This window comes from Argentina silus (assembly GCF_951799395.1).
Source record: "Argentina silus genome assembly, chromosome: X".
NCBI classification, from domain to species: domain Eukaryota; kingdom Metazoa; phylum Chordata; class Actinopteri; order Argentiniformes; family Argentinidae; genus Argentina; species Argentina silus.
In genome coordinates, this window is record NC_139653.1 from 22,768,032 (window position 1) to 22,787,912 (window position 19,881).

The 19,881-nt window shown below is 44.4% G+C and overlaps 2 protein-coding genes across 2 annotated transcripts in view; both read right to left on the reverse strand.

The window, feature by feature from the left end:
- Positions 1–2,033: 2,033 nt before the first annotated feature.
- Positions 2,034–4,051, reverse strand: LOC310822289 (uncharacterized protein; the record flags this gene model as incomplete). The annotated part of the gene is made up of 5 exons (XM_083694634.1): positions 2,034–2,206; positions 3,143–3,256; positions 3,378–3,470; positions 3,675–3,798; positions 4,037–4,051. The coding sequence occupies 5 exons, from the start codon at positions 4,049–4,051 to the stop codon at positions 2,034–2,036; spliced, it is 519 nt and encodes a 172-aa protein (XP_083550760.1).
- Positions 4,052–5,103: 1,052 nt separating this feature from the next.
- Positions 5,104–19,881, reverse strand: part of LOC310822290 (serine-protein kinase ATM-like) — a gene marked incomplete at its 5' end in the record, with an annotated part of 18,379 nt that continues 3,601 nt past the window's right edge. Inside the window, 39 exons of the mRNA XM_083694635.1 lie at positions 5,104–5,724; positions 5,971–6,119; positions 6,231–6,294; positions 7,968–8,082; positions 8,197–8,283; positions 8,432–8,597; positions 8,792–8,941; positions 9,388–9,504; positions 10,102–10,242; positions 10,398–10,480; positions 10,642–10,780; positions 10,962–11,102; positions 11,364–11,489; positions 11,768–11,975; positions 12,132–12,349; positions 12,486–12,605; positions 12,714–12,878; positions 13,042–13,276; positions 13,479–13,598; positions 13,710–13,814; positions 13,950–14,098; positions 14,184–14,286; positions 14,383–14,471; positions 14,573–14,681; positions 14,782–14,940; positions 15,045–15,153; positions 15,293–15,470; positions 15,606–15,782; positions 15,879–16,020; positions 16,197–16,368; positions 17,158–17,253; positions 17,395–17,527; positions 17,631–17,789; positions 17,923–18,097; positions 18,289–18,488; positions 18,694–18,820; positions 18,905–19,011; positions 19,291–19,534; positions 19,702–19,877. Of these exons, the coding sequence (XP_083550761.1) occupies positions 5,541–5,724; positions 5,971–6,119; positions 6,231–6,294; positions 7,968–8,082; positions 8,197–8,283; positions 8,432–8,597; positions 8,792–8,941; positions 9,388–9,504; positions 10,102–10,242; positions 10,398–10,480; positions 10,642–10,780; positions 10,962–11,102; positions 11,364–11,489; positions 11,768–11,975; positions 12,132–12,349; positions 12,486–12,605; positions 12,714–12,878; positions 13,042–13,276; positions 13,479–13,598; positions 13,710–13,814; positions 13,950–14,098; positions 14,184–14,286; positions 14,383–14,471; positions 14,573–14,681; positions 14,782–14,940; positions 15,045–15,153; positions 15,293–15,470; positions 15,606–15,782; positions 15,879–16,020; positions 16,197–16,368; positions 17,158–17,253; positions 17,395–17,527; positions 17,631–17,789; positions 17,923–18,097; positions 18,289–18,488; positions 18,694–18,820; positions 18,905–19,011; positions 19,291–19,534; positions 19,702–19,877 (5,637 nt within the window). The 3' untranslated portion in view covers positions 5,104–5,540. The remainder of the gene's footprint in view (positions 5,725–5,970; positions 6,120–6,230; positions 6,295–7,967; positions 8,083–8,196; positions 8,284–8,431; positions 8,598–8,791; positions 8,942–9,387; positions 9,505–10,101; positions 10,243–10,397; positions 10,481–10,641; positions 10,781–10,961; positions 11,103–11,363; positions 11,490–11,767; positions 11,976–12,131; positions 12,350–12,485; positions 12,606–12,713; positions 12,879–13,041; positions 13,277–13,478; positions 13,599–13,709; positions 13,815–13,949; positions 14,099–14,183; positions 14,287–14,382; positions 14,472–14,572; positions 14,682–14,781; positions 14,941–15,044; positions 15,154–15,292; positions 15,471–15,605; positions 15,783–15,878; positions 16,021–16,196; positions 16,369–17,157; positions 17,254–17,394; positions 17,528–17,630; positions 17,790–17,922; positions 18,098–18,288; positions 18,489–18,693; positions 18,821–18,904; positions 19,012–19,290; positions 19,535–19,701; positions 19,878–19,881) is intronic.

Here is a 19,881-nt window from a genome sequence, read left to right on the forward strand (position 1 = left end):
CACCCCAGCCAGACACACAGCCTTGGATGGGTGTCTGCAGGTGTTTCACCCCACATGTGTCTGAGGCTCTTGGCTTTAAAGGGTTCATCAACTGTGGCAGTTCAGCTTGGTCACCTCCACATGCAAGACTTCCAGCCCCATTAGTCACAGGCAATGATGAGTGTTCATCACCACACAGCGGCTGGCAACACTGGAGTGGTGGAGAGACCCATCTCCCTGGCTCCGGGGCTCACCCATGGGGTGAGTTCTCAAGCAAAGGGTTGTGACGACAGATTGTCACTTCTGGGATGGGTGCACTACACACTTGTGTGATCAGGCCCGGTACGGCCCACATAAACGTCCTTTAGCTCTACATAGTGTTTCTAGCCCTCAAGCACTTTATCCCAATCCTACAGGGACATCATGTCCTGGGGTCAGAACGGACAATACGTCCACAGTGGTGTACGTCAATCACCAAGGAGAAATGTGTTCTCTCCAACTCCTGTCTGTGGCATGGAGATTGTTGACGTGAAGCAGTGAAAAATTGTTGTCCCTCAGGGTCACTCATGTGCCAGGCGAGTGGCGACTACACCCGCAGGGGCCCTCTCACACTGAGCTCGTGGTGGAGTGGTTTGCTGGATAAAATTAGAGCGCTTGCGGTGACCTTTATAAGCCAGGCATTAGATGGGGCTACCTGCTTGCAACCATCCTCAGCCTGTACAGGCGTGATAGAATAGCGTTTCAGTGAATAGGTACACATAACACATGTCCCATAGTGAGGGGTCTCCCTTATCTCCTTCGGAGAACATCTAGTTTTCTGTTTGAATTGAAGTATGATGATACAAATCCACACTGCCTGGGTTGGTGAGCTGTTACTCAATGTCATCTTCACACTGGGCTAGATGAATGTGCAATTTTACATAACCATTGTTGATATTTAATAGAGTACTAATAACAGAGGTCACAAGTAAGCTCTACCTACCAGTTTTTCAATCTCACAAATCCTACGTAACGCCAACTTACCACTAGGCACAGTTTTGCCAAACCCTGAAATCCAGCAAGTCTGAGGAGCAGTGAAGTCCAACCCGGTGTTGGGCAAACAGACAGGCCTTATAGTATCTGTATACATAAAGGGAGAACTTTGCATAATTTACTGTGCTAAAAGCTTAGCCATTCACATAGTGTATCCCCATTTTAGCACTAGTAAAATAGTAAACATAAGGAAAATTATGCAACTGTTTAATCTCAGTCATGCTTTTAAAGGAGCACGGTGTAAGTTTGTCGGAAATCTGCTACCTCTGGCCACCGCAGTGAAATTCTGTTAGAACAACAAACAACAACATCCTCCCAAATCATAATAAGGCCATGTCCAAATGTTCATACTGCAACCCATTTAGTAGCCGTTTTCAGTATGCAAGATTAGAAAGTTTTGCTGTCTGTGAAATGTACTAAAATTTAGTATGTATAAAATGCCAGGACGTCATACTAGATTTGCCTTTCCATGTCGTTTTAAGTAAATGCATTCACTGCACACTATTCAGGAAGTCCTTGCTGATTTTAGTCCCACAATTCAATGGAGCAGGTAAGGGAGGTGGCCAGTAGTGAAATTGAACCAATTACAGTGAACAACATGATCGAGCTACAGATGACGGTTTCTCAGTATGAATGAGGTGTAATATGTAGAAATGTGTCACTTACTGAATAGATTTTACAAAACATTACTGGACCTTTAAATGTCTCTCTCATTAGAAAAAGGACACTTGCCCAAGGTTTGATCAAAAGAAAAAGACCCCTACCTACCTGTCAACTCCAATGGTGTGGTGAGCCTCAAGAGGGCTATGTCATTACTCCATGTCTCTCTGTTGTAATCATGGGTGACAATGTGTGTCACTGAATGGCCAACATTAAAAAAGACAGACGTAAGATTTGTAATTCCGGCATAAACAATCCAGTCTTCCGGATCATGGTGACTGAAATGAGAGACAGCATGTCAAATTAACCAGGATGACACAGATTCAGAGAATCTAAAGGTCAGTAGTAGACCAGTGCTGAACTTACTCTACTACGCAGTGTGCTGCTGTTACTATCCAGTAGGGGGTGATGATTGAGCCGCCACAGACATGTGAGCTCCTAACCTGCAGGCTCACCTGCCAGGGCCACACCTCCTTACTGGCCACCTGGCCCCCCACTACATGACCAGGCTGAGAGGTGACTCTGCTTCCACAGTCTACAGAGACAGATGTTGACATTAGTACCCTAGAAACCAGGCTGAGAGGTGACTCTGCTTCCACAGTCTACAGAGACAGATGTTGACATTAGTACCCTAGAAACCAGGCTGAGAGGTGACTCTGCTTCCACAGTCTACAGAGACAGATGTTGACATTAGTACCCTAGAAACCAATATGACAAATTTGTATTCCAAAGTCAAGATGAAGTAATGACCTATTCCTTTCAGATCTACAGATGTGTCCAGAGGGTGGGGGCTGTAGAGTTTCATAATGACTTACTGATGCAGCGCAGTGTTACAATACTATTAGTGGGACTGCTGGGACAGGTTTTGCTGAAGATGATAAATGAAAACCATTAGAAGGCATTGATAACATTTAATTATTTGATTTTAATGTAGGCCATTTAAAAAAATGTTCAAAAATAGTCATTAGTTGGTGTTGTCCACTGACCTGTTGACAAGCTGCTGCATTATGGGTATTTCAGGGCTCGACCCAGGCTTTAGTATGAGAAATCCATTACCTGCATTTGTCTTCTGTTGGCCAGATTTAACATATGTGTCCCTGTGAAAAACAAAAAAAACTAAGGTGAATACAACAAATACCATAACACTGTTTTACTGAATATATGATTCTGTTTTATTCATGTCATCCAAACTCATGCTTGATTACTTAACCATACATAGATTGCATTCTCAACAAGAATCTCTGTCTGAGTCTAAATGTCTCACTTGCTGTATCCTAAACGCTGGCAGGTGGCTTTTCCATAGTCATTAGACCACCCATCTGAACACACAGATCTCCATGATCCACTCTCAGAAGAGTAGGCCTGCAGGACAAAATTGGAGCTATACAGCCTCCCTGTAGACATACAGCACAGAAAACACATTACTCTGAGAAAAACATGATAGATGGGATGGGGGGGTGGGGACACTTACAGCACAGAGCTTCATCCTGCCCTGCTGGGCAGTCCTTCACTCCATCACACCACTGTGATTGGTAGATACACTGGCCATCACCACACGCCACTCCAAACACACACATGGGGGAGACTGTGGGGAGAGAGAGGATATAGGGGAGTGTAAAGTGATTAAGATGCAAATGGAATGTAGTGCACTTACAGGATTTTAAAGACCAGATGATAGACAGGGGCCAAAACACCCAAATACTCACAGTAGTATGCAAGCAGGACCCCAGCCACCAGGAGAACAAGGAGTACACTGGTGACAGTGGCTACAGTGTACTTGATGCACCTCTGTCTCACACCTGAAACAGGTTGAAAGGTTGAAAGACATCCTCTTTAGAAGCCTTATATGACGAGTGAACAACTTAAAGATGTGAAACAAATCTTGATAATTTTTATGTTAAATGTGAAGGTGTGAGTTGAGGGTAATTGTCATTATCACTTGAAATGTGCCAATATTCTCAAAAGCCTGAAAAGAAGAAACATGGAGAGTGAAGGAGACTCACCTTTGCGGGCAGGGATAGAGGTAATGATTTCAGGGGGAGAGACCGAGGCTGCGGCAAGATGGTGAACAACCTGAGGATGGTCCTCTGTAGTGGAGTTAAATGGTGGAGGTCTCCCCTCACTCTCCTGGAACCCCACATTTATGACATAACAACCGGAGTCCTTGTAAACATACAGTATGCACAGACAAATACATTAATCAAATTTGAAAAAGAGAGGGATGAAATACAGTTGAGTCTCTATATTGATTCTGCAAAGGTATAAAAACATAATATAATACAGGACAGGCATCTGCATCTTTTCACAGTAATTTTTTTTTATCAATTTGCCAGGGAATACAACCAGATGAAGGCAAGGAACTTACTGGATTAGTGGTCATTTTCCCTCAGAGAAACCTTGGGACATTCAACACGTTTTAACATTCTTTTAATAGATTTGAACATATAAATCATTAGGGAACCAAGTATTATGTCAAAAGTAAATGCATGTAGATTCTAAGTAAAACATTGAAGAGTTTAAATCAGCAAATCAAGTGAGATTTTAGAGTTTGTATCTAGGTTTCTTATACCAGTTCTACAATGTACAAAGGCAAAATGTAAAAGAAAATGTTTTTTATTTTGTTATTATTATACATTATAGGCACATACTATCATTAAGATAAATGTTGACATAAAATACTTACTTGCAAGTCCACTTGTTCAGGTTCAATAGCAGTTGAGGGTCAATAGTCTACATCTTTTTCTAAATGGCCATTCAACACTACTCACCCCACAGTGAACAAACAAGAGTGCGATCTGTAAGACACTCCTAAGGTTTGGCATGGGGTGGGAGTTTACCACCAAATTTAAACACACTGGAGAGACCAATGAGTAAGCAACACTAGCCCACTGCACCACACCAATGAACTTACTGCACAGTGCTCTGCGTAAGTAATGGGACAGTGAAGCATTTTTTCTTCTTTTGGATTTTAAATCAAACAATTACTATGAGATTAGTAGAGATTCTCAGCTTTTATATCATAGTATTTGTGTACATATTGGTTTCACCATTCAGAAATTACAACACTTTTTATGCATAGTCCCCCTATTTTAAGATACCCAAAAGTAATGGGACAATTGGCTTGATAAGTGTTTCTGGTAGGTCAGGTGTGTTAAAAGAGCATAAAAGAGCATTAAAAGAGCTGTCAATGTGTAGTATTGATTCTAGGCTCTGGATTTGCTTTAACCTCATTAATTGTTTGATTTAAAATCCAAACTTTTGGAGTGTAGAGCCAAAAGAAGAAACAATGCTTCACTCTCCCATTACTTAGGCAGGGCATTTTATATATCTTTTATGATATCTGAAATGAATTTGTGAATGAGTATGTGGTATATTGTGTACTCCATAATTCAGTTCAACCAACAATGACAGTATACAAACTAAAATCAATACTATCTTTATTATTTTACATATTTCAAATAACTATCAGCTTATGATACAATGAACATGTTCAAGAGCAAACAAAATTGTATCTTCAAAATTGCTGAAAGCTATAATCATCGACATTTCATGGATCTGTTTTTCAAAAGAATTGACAAACATAATAAAACCTTACACACGCATTCAATGCCCTTCCATGAAAACAAACAAACAAAATGAACTGCTGAATGCATTCAAACTAAAGTACATAAAGTGAAAGGTAAACATTTATTATTAGCAGTACATGGCATAGATAGAGAGGATTATAGGCTTTGGACAACTTCACTGATGACACTTGATCACCTAATGTCACAAATAGCAATAAAATGTCATTTGCTGGCCTTTGCTTACTTGCCCCTCCACTCTTCATCCCCCTGACTCCCCTCTCCCCTCTCCCATGCGTGTTGGCCCTAGACCCAGGCCTGCCAGCCGTGGTAGAGGCGGCTGAGGTTGTTGGGGTCCATGGCTTGTTGGATGAGGAGGTTGACCTGCCCCCCCACGCTGAGCACTGTCCCCTCCTCCACCCCCTTCAACTTCTCCTGCAGCCGCAGCAGCACACGCTCCGCCACCTTGTTGAAGCTCTGGCTGTCACAACTGACAGGAGGGGAAAGGACACACAGAGCACTCATTATGTGTGTGTGTATGTGTTTGTGTTGAAAATGTCTAAATGTTTCTTTGGTGTCGTTCAATACATCATATCATATCAAAAGATGATGCATTACCATACAGAAGGCCAACAATATTGTATGCCCATCTGAGTAGAACAGTAGTTATTCAAATGATATAATGTCATGGCCCTGTGCTACCCTGGTGCTGTTGTGGAGTCGGGGGAATCAGTACCTGGATTTGCGGTGGGTCTCCAGGTCTTCTCCTGGTAGGATGGAGGTGAGTGTGGCGTTGAGCTCAGCCTGCTCATCATGCTGCTGCTGCAGGTAGAAGGCCTTCAGTGGGTTCATGGTCCAGTCAAACAGAGGGTCGTACAGCAGCACCTACAGTACATCACAGCAAACAGGAATCATAGGAATTATAAGATGCACATGTACAGTAATGAACACACATACACAGGGGCACTGAATCAAATGTTTTGTATGTGTGTGTACCTCAACAATGGTCAGCAAAGCCTCTTGAGAACTCCTCATGACCTCCATGGTCTTCTCACAGCATCTGAACAGTACAGAAACAGGTTTCAAGACTATCCTGATGTACAGTGCCCTTCATAGGTATTGGAAAGAGGAAGCATTTTGTTTTCTTTTCGCTCTATACTCCAACAGTTTGAATTTGAAATCAAACAATTACTATGAGGTTGAAGTAGAGATTATTAGATTTAATTCAATGTTTTACTTTTTCTTCATTTAGAAATTACAACCCTTTTTATACATAGTCCCCCTATTTCAGAACACCAAAAGTATTAGAAAATTGGCTTGACAGGTATCTCTCGTAAATTAGATATGTTCCATCACATCATTTGTGCAGGCATAAAAGAGCTGTCAATGTCTAGTATTGATTATAGGCTTTGGATTTGCTTGAACTTCATATTAATTGTTTAATTTGTTTGAACTTTTGGAGTGTAGAGCCAAAAGAAGAAAACATGCTTCACTGTTCCATCACTCAGGCAGGGCACTGTATATAGACTTTGTGATATCTGAAATGAATTTAGAGTCTGCTATTGGTGTCTGTCAACATGAGGACCAAAGAGACATCAATGAAAGTCAAGGAAGCCATTATGTGGCTGAAATATTAGAAAAATCTATCAGAAACATAGCCAACACCTTAGACTTACCCAAATCAACAGTTTTTAGCATCATTAAAAAAGAAAGAAAGCACTGGTGAGCTCAGCCATTGTAAACGGCTGGTAGGCCAAGGAAGGCTTCTACAGTGGATGAATGTTCAACATAATTAAGAAAAAACCCAAAACAACCGTCCCACAGATCAGGAACACTCTCCAGGAGTGAGAATCAATGTGTCAGAGACTCCCATCCACAGAATACATCACCCGCCGAACTACAGAGGCTTCACTGCAAGGTGCAAACCACTATATATCCTCAAAAAGGATGGTCAGGTTACAGTTTGCTAAAATGCACCGAAAAAAACGCTCTGGAAAATGGTCTTGTGAACATATAAGAATAATATTATCATGTACCAGGGTGACTACAAGAGGAAGGTTTTGAGTATTCTGAAGTGTACAGAAACATCTTGTCTGCTCGAGTACAAGTAAATGCCTCAAAATTCATTGGATGGCGCTTTATAATACAGTAAGACAATGGCCCCAAACATACTGCCATAGCAACTAGGGAGTTTTTCAGGGCCAAAAAGCGGTCCTTGACTGGCCAAGTCAATCTTCAGATTTAAATCCAATTGAATATGCAATTCATTTCCTGATGATAAGATTTTAGGCAAAAAGACCAAATCAAAACAAACACAAACTAAAGATGGCTGCAGTACAGGCCTGGCAGAGTATCACCAGAGAAGATACCCAGTGTCTGGTGGGGTCAGTGGGTCACAGACTTCAGGCAGTTATTACATGCAACGGATTGTTAACCAAATACTAAACATGAGTACTTTATTTGTACATTATATGATTTTTTTCCAATAATTCTGGAGCATATTTAAAAAATGTTGTACCTTGTAAATGGTGAACCTAATCTAAAAAGAAAACCCATTGAATTGACTCCATTGTAATTGTTTGATTTCAAATCTCTGTTGGAGTATAGAGCAAACTGTTGGAGTATAGAGCAAAATGCTTCCTCTTTCCAATACTTATGGAGGGCACTGTAAGTCAATCGTCTGAGAAAATGATCTGCAAGTCTCAATTCTCTAGGGAAAGTGCTGTGTCTTACCTTCTGAAAACCCCCTCTACCCCTGTTATGCCCATCCCATCAACTACATCTCTGGACAGTCTGAAGGGAACAGTCTCAGGGGTGGGGAGAATCTTGCCCTGTTCAAAAGCAACACCTGAGAACAGAGAGGGACAAAGACATGTCAAGCTGTTAAATGCCTGACCCAAAATGCCCATGTAAAGAGTAGAGAAGTGGTGACTAAGAGCAGATTATTTCCTTGTGCCCTTACCCAAATCTATATGCACCAGCTCAGCTGTCTCCTCATCTATCAGGATGTTCTGGATGTGCCTATCACCCAGTCCAACAATGTAGCCCACTGAGGGAAACAACCACAAAAACAATGGATGGAGTTATTAGTGCCATTAAACTAAAAGCTAAAGAGAGAAGTGGTGACTAAGAACAGATTATTTCCTTGTTGAAAGTTTGTTGTCTGAGTGTGTTGTGGAGAGCAGGGTTAGTTGTACCGATGGAGGAAGTAGCCACACTGCAGGTGTAGGCCAGCCGCTTCTCAAACCACACCGCGGGGTCCAGGAATCGCTCCATGCAGAAATAGCGGAAGACGGGCCGAAAGTTCTGACACACCTCACTGAAAGCCTGGGATTTCCCATCAAAGCCAAGCCTCTGAGACTCCTACAGAATAGACAACAAGAATATATCAAGCAATAGCAATATTGCCTTATTTCATTATTTGTGTCAAATGAATAGTTTTTTCCCCCATTAAGTTTATGAAATATGGATTTTAGCAAAAAGTACAGGAGTGGGTACACCACCAGAATAGGAGTACATAAACACAGGAGTAATAATCCAGCCATAGTGGAACTGACAATCATCTTTTTACGACAAGCTAGGTTGGTCCAGTCCTGGGGCTGAAAGCGTTTGTGGGCACCCTTCTGGGGGTCAACCAGGAACTCCCCGATAGGCACAGTGCCAGAGCACCACTCCAGCACTCCACTGCGTTGGGAGAAGGGAACCACCTGGGCAGAAACAGAGAAAGCTGACATCAGTAAGACTCTGTACAAACAGATCAATTTCTTTACATTACTTTAGTAAAGCACAATACTGAAATACATGGGCACTTACAATAAGAAAATGCATAATACGCATATTAAAATACACATGGATAAAGAAATATAGAAACATTTGACACACATATTTGCCAACTGCTCAGCCCAACTTCTTGAATCTGGCTATTGTCCATAAATTATTGTGCAGTGGAATGGCATGGGGGATTTTCTGTAGTGTTCTGTGCATGCACGTGGACTATGAGTTTGTGACTGTGTCCTGTCTGTCTTTTGGTGGAGGTGTCTCTGGATGGGGGTAGCCAGTGCCTGAAGTAGGATGTAGGTTGTGAGTTTACAAATTATTTGCAAACTTTCTACTCATAAATATGACCAGCCACATATGAGACACAGACAGTGACCTTGTAGTGGCGGATGTTGAGCTTCCTCTTGCGGGTCTCTGTGTTGCGCTGCAGGAGCATGGAACACATGTGGAACACTTGCTGCATGACAGCATCCTGCCTCAGGTCATCCTGGCCCTGGACCACCAAGAGGGCAAAGGTCACCAACATCATACAAACTCTGCACCAGAAATGACCCAACCTCTGTAGAGTTTGTGACAGGGTGTGTTCCCATTGCTAAGAGTTATGTCAAGTCAGCTGACCAAAAGACAAATCGCAGAAAATTCCAGTTAATAATACAATTAATATAGTTGTAATTCCTATTGGATATGGGTGTTTTATCTTGCATTTATGTGATTCTCTGGTGTTGAGAAACAGACTTATTGTATTATTTCCTCCTGACTCTCCAACTGTGAATGTGAATGATTAGCTTGGGAGTGACAAGTGGTCCAGCAAATAAACACAAACGTAACAATACCCTTTGGAATGCACTCAAATGAACAAAGCATGGGAGAGTGATTGATTTGTTATACTACACAAAGAAATGATTAATAATTAACAACAACTCCACATAGGAATTAAATCGAGGTCAAAACAGAACCTCAAGTCCTCTCTTTTCCTAAGCATGGCTTTGTTACAAAAGGCAGTGCATTTACCTTTGAATAGCATACATTACACACACACGCATACTCGCATGTACACTATGATTTTTAGGGATAATACAGATTCTCTCACCTTGACCAGCTGTCGTCTGCTCTTGCCGTCTGAACCGACACAGTCGATGATCTTGGGGAGGTTGACCCCTCCGGCCAGGTGAAAGTGAGGCTTGAAGGACTTGATGGTCACCAGATTGTCATAGTTACCTGAGGGGTCCACCTGTTTCGATAAACAAATATGGACACATTACCTTTCTACATAATTGTTCAAAGCACACCATGGCATTATGTGGTAGTTTAAGCGACACTAATTTAATAGGCATAAAGGAAACTATTTTGTGAGGGCTCAAACTGAGGAACAGATCCATTCTCTACCTTGACCTCCATTGTAGGAATTATGACATCATCCAGGTCATTTATTTTCATGATGAGCTGATCAGATGGAATAGGGATGGCTTCTACAGAGGAACGCAAGGTAATTACCATTGATTAGGCATGTCACAGATGCATTTAATACAGTTACAAAACAACATTAGTACAATGGCAGTGCTAAAACCCTGTGGAAGCTCTAGAGTGTGGTTGTGTTTTGTGTGATGAGGACAGTGCAATTGCTCCTCACTCTTCTCTGTCTTGTGGCGAGTGGCGTCCAAGTAGGCCAGTGTGATGTAGGCATCACAGAGAAGCTCTATGTCTTTGATCATCTGGGCCCTCTTCTTCCTGATCACGTTAATGATCTTCTTGGCTACCTCAGAGCGCTCCTGCAGGAGAAAACACATCCTCATTCACCAGACTCTCACACACACACACACACACACACACACACACACACACACACACACACACACACACACACACACACACATATACACACACATATACACACACACACACACACACACACTCCTTTCAGTGGGGTCCCGTAGGGGGTGTTAGTCCTACCAGGTCCAGTTGGGAGGGCTGCTGCGGGGCGCTCTTGGACAGGCGGCCGCGGGAGAAGCTGTCATCCTTGTTGGCATTGACCAGAGCCAGGATGATGAAGAGTGTGTGGTGAGGGTGCTCCAGGGACGAGCGACAGATCAGCTGAAGACAGAGGAAGGTGAATATGATTGAAGAAATTGTCTCTTTCTGAGAGGCAACTGGTCCATCAGAAGAACAGAGGAAATCCACTTAATACACCCACTTTGTTTCTTTAGAGTCACCAGATACTCTCCTTGTTGGCGTTGACCAGATACACCGTTTTTGAGATAGTAAGTGCTGAATATTTAAATAGAATGAGCATAATTTGGCCCTGAGTGTAATTAATGTCTAATTGTTGAGTTAACAGTGACAGTGCTACAGTACCTCATTGAGAACATCATGGAAGCCCACATCCTCCGGCACCACAGCAGACATCTTGGTGCCCATGCGTGCAGCCAGCTGGTACATGAGGGGCAGAAACTTATAGGATGGGATCCTCTTCACGCCACCCTGAGGACAAACACAACAGTTCATCCTAAAAGGGTACCAACATAAGTCAAAGAAAATTACATTATATGAACATGTTATGTCTGATTTCCTTTTGAATTAGTATTTCTTCATATTTAAATCAAGTCAATACAACATAATACCGCTCTAAAATGCACTAAACCATCTCAATCTGTCGTTTCTCTCTGATTCAAAAGCAAACAATGTTAAAAACAGGTTCATGACAAGATGTGTTAGGGTGTATAAGTGGCTCCTTTAAGGTGAGTGTGTCATTGTCTCACCTTTATCATGTCGTTGACAGTCTTGATGTCAGCGTTTTCAAGCCACAGCGAGGCTAGGCGGAACACCCATGTGTCATGCTCCTCTCCCTGCTCCAGACACTGGATGTAGTTCTCCACAGCCTTACACAGGAACCTCCTCTTATCGGCCTGCAGGTTGGACAGAGCCCTCTCATCCAGCTCCAACTCCCGTTGCACCTTCACTGTGTACCTAAGAGCACCAAGAGGATGAGGCTTTGGTGTATCAGCACACGCATGCATGACTGCCCGCACGCACACACACACAGTTGATCTGAGCATCTGCATTAAAACAGTAGGTCAATACCACACAACAATGGGATTTCCCACTTGTGTTGCCATCACTGACCTGTTGGTGCTAACCTTGCGCTCCCTCATCAGTCCCACCTCCTCCTTGGCCTTCTCCAGCAAGGCCTGCTTGTTCTCAAACTCAGAGGACTTCATGTAGTTCTCAATGCTCTGGTACTGGGCATCTGAGAACCTGGCCAGAGACAGGAAGGCCTGGGTCCTCTGGCTCTGCAGCTTGGAATTTGAACCCACTGCATGGCCCTTGATCACCTCCACTGCCTGCAAGAGGTCACACATGCACATTCACATACACATACAGTACACACGCATGCACAAAGTGTACACACACACACTATTGTGGAACCTGAAGATAGTACATCTACAAAATATGTAGTCCTATGATTTTCAACCATACCCTCTCTAGATACTTGTCCAGAATGACTCCAGGACTCTCCAGGCACGTCTCAGCCAGCCAGTTCCCACACAGCCTCAGACACTCAGCGTACACTGGCACCAGAGCAGGGTTAAAGTCCACCTGAGCAGGACACAGAAGAATGACCATAGTGTAGTTATGATTAGCACAGACAGACTGAATAGCATCATCAGTATGTGTAGACACATATATACGTGCTGAGTGTCTAACCTGCTCCTCCAGAGTGTGGATCATCTGTCGCAGAAGGCCTAGAGCTAGACCCTGCTCTCCCTTCGCCCAGAACACTTGCGCCTCCTCCAGCTGCCATGACGATGCCGTGGAGCCACTGCCCCCTCCACCATACTGCTTCATCTGGAACACCGCCCTCTCTGCCAGCTGGGCACAGGGCACACAGGCACATACACTCAGTCACACATACTGGAGAGAGACCAGGACAGTCACATATACAGTAGGTCTACTATACCAACACACACACACACACACACACACACACACACACACACACACACACACACACACACACACTTTTGGGTTCTACCTGTGTGTTTCCAGCTTGGCGGGCCACCTGACACAGCTCCATGAGATGGGAGGTGAGGGCAGTGATGAGGTACTTCTTCCTGTCAGGGTCAGTCTCCCGGGAGATGAGGGTCTCCTGAGCCACAGAGCGCAGGGCCAGGATGGGCTCCACCAGCGCAAAGTCACTGTCCACCAGCAGCTGGGAGTGCTGCTGCCACTGGACACACACCTCCGACAGGCCCGCATCTGTCAGGGGGCTGCCACGGAGAACACACACACACGTACAACTTAGATAACAGTGTATGTGATCCCTGCCTTGGTGGATCTGTGCTGTATTTAACCATATACATTGTATGGACCCTATACAGTGGATTTCAAATATATTGGCACATAGAGATTCTTAATGAGTGAGGTGTGTTGTGTGTAAGCTGCCTGGGAGGTTATGGTTGGTTATGTCACCTGTAGAAGAGTTGTCGGACACTCTCCAGCTCACTGATGCTCTGGAGATTCCGTAGAGCAGGGTAGAGTGAGGACACAGCTTCCAGACTGCCTCTACACAGCTCCTCTACCTCAGCACCCCTACAACACACACACACACACACACACACACATTTCAGGTAATACCCAAGTTAGAAAACTGTTATATCGGTAGTTAATTGTCATGAGTGAAACTATTGTATTATTGTTTACCTGGCATATGCAAGAGTTTGATCGAATGTGGAAAATTCTCTGTCTCTCAAAGACTGTAGGGCGCAGAACACTGACTCATTGAAGCCAGGGTTCAATTTCTCACTCCTGAAACAACAATGGTGTTCATCAACAACAATAACCCGAATATTGTCATGTTCTACAACAATACCAACATAAAAATCTATGGAGTCTCCATAGTCTAATTATACCGTCTTACAGTAAATAGTCCCTCCCACTCACCTTTCTGATAGGTCACAGTCCCACTGCATATTCCTCCATGCAGCCTGAAACCTGAGCTCCCATAGTTCCACCCCCCACTCCACCCCCTCACTCTCCAGACCACGCAGGTACGTGGCCAGGATGTTGCTCAGACCAAAGTTCCGCAGACCCTAAACGACCAATGGAGAAACACCATTAGCTATGGGTCCTTAACCATGATGACAAAGTTATGAGTAGAACCTGATATCTGCTCACCTCCACTATGCCCACTTGGCGTGTGACCTCAGCAAGATTGGAGTGGAGATCGTATGAGGTCAGAGCTTTTCCCCACATGGCCTCATGCTCATATGTCCGAATCCTAAAAACATGGATACAAACAATACAGATTAAAATCTGCTAGTCTAGAGCACACTTAGCTAACAATACTGTAGGCCTACACAAAGGACTGTGTTACCTGGTAAGAGGGCTAGTCATCTTCCCCCCTCCACACCCATACAGACTGTCTGGCTCTCCAATACTCCGATACACTTCAATCAGTAGATCCTACACCATGGATAGAGACATGACAGTACCAAGCTGTGACAATGGCTAATTCATATAAGACATGAGACTAAATTAATTTCGACAAAGGAGAATGTCATTACCTGTAGACTTATGCCTGTGTCTTCCACACTCTTCTCAGTCATAATGGAAATTGTGAAGTTCTGACTGCTCTCATCAAACGCAATTCTACGTGACGTTCTGGATGTAGTCCTGAGAAGTAGAGCACTGTGAGAAGATCATTTATGCCAACTGCACTGATACAGGTTTAATAAACAACATATCTTTGAACAGAGGTGGAAGCACTCTTTACCTACGGTTCTCCTCCATGTTGGATTTGATCTTGTCCACATAGATCTCAGAATAGAGCAGAGCTGTGAAGTGGGCTGAGCAGGACTGGGCTGCCCTGGCCACCTCCAGGTAATTCAGTTCCAACCAGAAGTTAGAGTGGCACACCGTCCCACACTGCTTACTGAAACACAATGAACATCATTAACCACTATGCTCATATAAAAGGCCATAGAGTATTTAAAAACAGGTGTGCAATGCAGTATGAGACAAAAAGCATAGACAAACCTGTCAGAATCCAGAGGTCTCTGTTGCTGTCTCAGATAGTCAATGACAGACAGCATTGTACGCAGAGAGGCCATATCCAATGGACCCTGACTGACAATGTCTGTCTCTCCTGGAAATATAATCAACAAAATGTAATTGTAAAGACCCCCCTAATGGAAAAATCAAGTATTAAATGGGAAACATACAGCTATGTCATACAAATAAGGGCGGTGACCTAAGTAGAAAAGGCCTAATAGAGCTCTACCCACTAGAGTCTGTGGGGAGGGGAGTGGTGGAGCGACTTGAGGCCTGGGCACTCCTGGAGCAGTGGGTAAAGAAATCCTGGGTGTGTGTGGAGAGGAGCTTCCTCCAGGAGCTGTCAACATCCCCCAGCAGGATATCATGGATGATGAGGGGCAAAGCCTTCTGACAGAAGTCTGTTCTCACCTGAACACATGGCACAATACATGGGTTAGGACAAAGATAGGCTGACTATATCTCACATTTGTGACAGAACAAAGCAATTAGCATTATAACAGTAGCTATACTGCAGGTGAGGAGAGATAATAGCTATGTCCTCACCAGACATAGGGGACGTGAGTGTAGCAGAGCCTCATTCCTGACCCCTCCACTGTCCAATAGTGCTGTGCACAGTGTCTTCAACCAGGCCTTATGGCCCCCAACCTGAGGTACCCATAGCTCATGGCTTTCCAGCCTCTCCATGGCCTCCGAGCTCACCTCCGCACTCACCCGCTCCACCTACAAATAATCAATAAACACACACAATTACACAAAAACACATACACACAGATACACCGGACAAGGACATAAGGCCAAATGTCATGTGGGACCCACCCTCCTCTTGGCTGATCTGAAGGGGTTCAGGTAGGCCAGCATGGGGTCCCGGTTGTCTTTGTGCATCTCCCAGAAGTCAGCTCCAGACTGGGTAGCCAGGATGTTCTTCAGACACTGGGCCGCAGCTTGCCTCACCTCAATACTGACAAGACACACAACCACATGGAACCACAACCACATGTGAGAAGAGAGAGAGCCAACACACTCATTGAGTGAGGACTTCTGTATGAGAATACAGTGACTGCTTGACTGGGCTTATGTCAGTGTTGATTTAGTGAGAAATCTCATTCCCCATTAGGTATGCTGTATATGACGTACCAGTGGTGTGTAAGGGCGTTGTTCATGCAGCTGAGGATGATGAAGAGACACTGGGGCTCCACGGTGGAGAAGAGAGACGAGGCTCGAGCGTTGAGCTGCTCCTTCCCATGGAGCAGAGCGATAGTGGAGAAATCTACTGGCCCCAGCTCTCCCAGACAGCTACCAGCAGCCTCTGCAAAGTCACGGTCACACACAGCATTAATGAGAGAAAGGGTATATCAGCTGATAAGCGACAATAAGCTATCCTACAAAATGCATATGGATAACCTTGTGAGGAAGCTTAAACTGAAATTGGGTTCTTACTTTCGTAACAAGGCTTGCTGTCTGTTTGAAGCTAGAAAGAATCTTGCCCAAGCCATTTTTCTTTCTGTAATTGATTATGGTGACTTATTGTACATACATCCAGCCTCTTCTGTGTTACAGATATTGGACTCATGGAGTTTATCATGCATCCTTGCACTTTGTTACAAATGCCAAGTCACTCACCCACCATTTTACACACGCAGACAGCTACATTAGTATGTGTTAATTTACAAAGCCCTTCTGGGTAAACTCCCCCTATACCTCTGTAGCCTGCTCTCCTTCACCACAAGCAGTTACCAGACGAGGTCTACTAGAAGGTTGCTACTTCAAGTCCCCTTTTCATATTGTGTACCTGAGGTATGGAATAGTCTACAAGGTATGCTTCACCTAGATGTACTAGTGCCCCTAAATTAGTTTAAAACTGATGCAAAACTCAGGGGGAGTGTAAATGTTTTCTGTAGGCCGGATCATGTTGTTGTGCTGATTGTATTGTATGTTTTACATTTAGTAATATTGTATTGACTGCTATAGCTTTCTTGGCCAGGTCTGCCTTGCAAAAGAGACTTTGTGTCTCAATGGGCTTTTCCTGGTTAAATAAAGAAATAAACAATAAACAATATTGCCAACAGGCAGGTAAGGTTTAACATACATACTGTACCTAGAATGTCTCTTCCCCCAGGGTGGTTGGCTGCTAGCTTACAGAGCTGTAGCAGGTTGAGCACTAGCTTCACCAGCACACTCTCTGCAGGGTCCACTTTAATAAGGAGTTAAGAGAGACAAGATTGTAAAAAGGCATTCAAACACACAGGGTTAAATGTCATCCCTCAGGTCCTCAGCTGGCTGCTTTTCTGTTGCGTTCTCTCTCTCTCTCTCTCTCTCTCTCTCTCTCTCTCACCATGGCACTCTCCTAGCAGCCTTCTGATGTTGCCTTTGTTGGAGTGGAGCTGTCTCCTCAGGTCCTTCAGCCCCTCTAGCCTAGTCAGAGGCAGGGAATCACTGGAAACTACCGACAGGAAGTGACCTATCTCCTGTGGAGAAGGAGACAGAGAGGCTCATGGGACATGCCGATTGTGTGGGGAGGTGTGATTCAGTTATAGAGGTGAGGGGTGAAAGTGTGCGTGTGTGTGTTACCTGTCTGAGAGTAAAGGTCCCTGTGCTGTATTTGAGTGTGTGCTGCACTGCCCTCAGCTCTCTAAACTCATGGCGGTCTGGGAAAGGCTCCAACCGCTGGATGGCACACTTCAGTTTGTCCTGATTCTCGATCACCAGGAACTTCAGCAAACTGAGCACCTGAGATAGAAAAAGCAAGAGAAATAACAAATACTGGGAGAGAATGATGGAGAGAAAATGAATGCGTTCTACATATTTTGGGCATAGGATCCTGTGTCTTAACTGTTAGCCATTTGAGGTGGCCATGTCTTACCTGCTGTGAGATGTTAAGCTGGCCCGTAACCTGTGCTGTGAGAGTACCAATGATGACCTGCAGGTGGCTCTCCAGAGCGTCGTCACAGAACTGCACAGCCTGGCGACACACAGAGGTCAGCAGGTCACAGCACAAAGAGAAACTGCGACTGGACACCTCATCCAGCTGGGCAGGCCTAGGAATAGATAACAGGAAACTGATACATGGCATAAAATGACTAAATGACTAGAGCAACGAGCAAAGAGTGTGTGTGTGTGTATGTATGTGTGTGTGTGTGTGTGTGTGTGTGTGTGTGTGTGTGTGTGTGTGTGCGTGCGTGCGTGCGTGCGTGTGTGTGTGTGTGTATGTGTATGTGTCCATGCCAACCTGCTGTTGATGTGGTGGATGAGTGTGTAGATGATGTCTCGTAGGACGAAGGCCCAGGCTCCCCCCAGGCCATCCTTCACCTCCTTAAGTAGCAGGCTGACAAACAGGTGGTACATCAGCAGGATACGGTGCCTCTCATAGGCGTTGGTGGTCTCAGCCGCCTTCTGACACACTGCCAGCAGGATCTTCTGGATGGAGATCTACAATACCAACAAAATGGGATAGAATGGTTACAGGATATATACTGTACATCTACAGTCAGTGAGGTGTGCAAGAGACAAAGGAAAGCTTGAAATTATAACTCATGTGATGAAGATACAAACAAATATATTTCAAAATTACTTGAGAAATAACTATTGTTAGGCATGTGCTGAGCCATTGACACAGCATCAGAGGGTATCTCACCGGGGTCTTGGACAAAATGGCCACGAGAGACTTGTGGTTGGTGCTGTGGCACTTGCTGAGGTAATCCAGCGTAGCTTTGATGACATAGGAGCTGAAGAAGGGTGGGTTTGGGGCCGGGTCCAGCTCCCTACAGGAGTGAATATCAAAGACAATGAAAGATTGTTTCTACAATTAATGGTGGTTGAATAGAGTGTGGTGTTGTGATAATTACCCAATAAACCTTCTCAGGTCCCCCTCAGTGCTATCTCCTTCATATAACGTCATCAACAGCTCCACTACAATGTCTGCCAGGTTACTGTGAATCAGGCTGTCGATTTGCTGTGGAGAGTCCAACAGTGAAACAAAAGTTAAGTTTTATGCAAGAAAACAAGTGAGTGACAGAGACATTAGGCAGCTGTTAAAGCGTCTAGATCTGGCACCCAAGCCGAAAGTAGGATAACCATACAGTAGCTAGCCAGCTTAGCCCTGCGCAGTGACATCATCTTAGCTGAGATAGTACACTATACTCTACTTCATTGAATACTACAGTATACTACACTGCTACTACAACCTCATGTCCAGCTAGCTGCAGACAGGGCTTTTGTTGCGTCTCCTCACCAGTTTTCCCAGGCAGTTGCCATCTTTCAGCAGTTCGTAAACCTTGTGGGCCTTCTCTCTCTGCTGGGCCACCTGGGCATCCTGCCCTGACAGGGCAAAGGAGGGCAGGATGTTGACCATAATCTTAGGGAAGCAGTTGGCCAGCAGCTCCCTCCAGTCCTTCCCCAGGTATGTTCCGATGGACCTCACCTGCTCAAAGTCATCCAGGAAGACCAGGTGGGGAATCAGCACCTGATAGGAGGAGCTGAGAGAGAACAAATAAAGATAGAAATACACATCAAATAATGCATATCTCCTTTTCTAAAATGAGTAGATAGATAGCATTCAACATGTGCATTAGCTTACTATGGGCTAAAGCAAAGGACAAACATGACAGAATAATGATTTTGTATGGCGAAGACATGACCTGACCTATAGAACTCCTTGAGTGTTGCATGGTTGAGCAGTGTGTAGGGGAAGGACTCCAGGGTGTAGTGGGAGTCAGTTTGTCTCTGGCCCAGCCACTCTGCCACCAGGTAGTACAAGTGAGAGTTGACAAAGCCCTCCACACTCCTGTAGCCCAGAGCTCTTGACACACTGCCCAGGACCTGG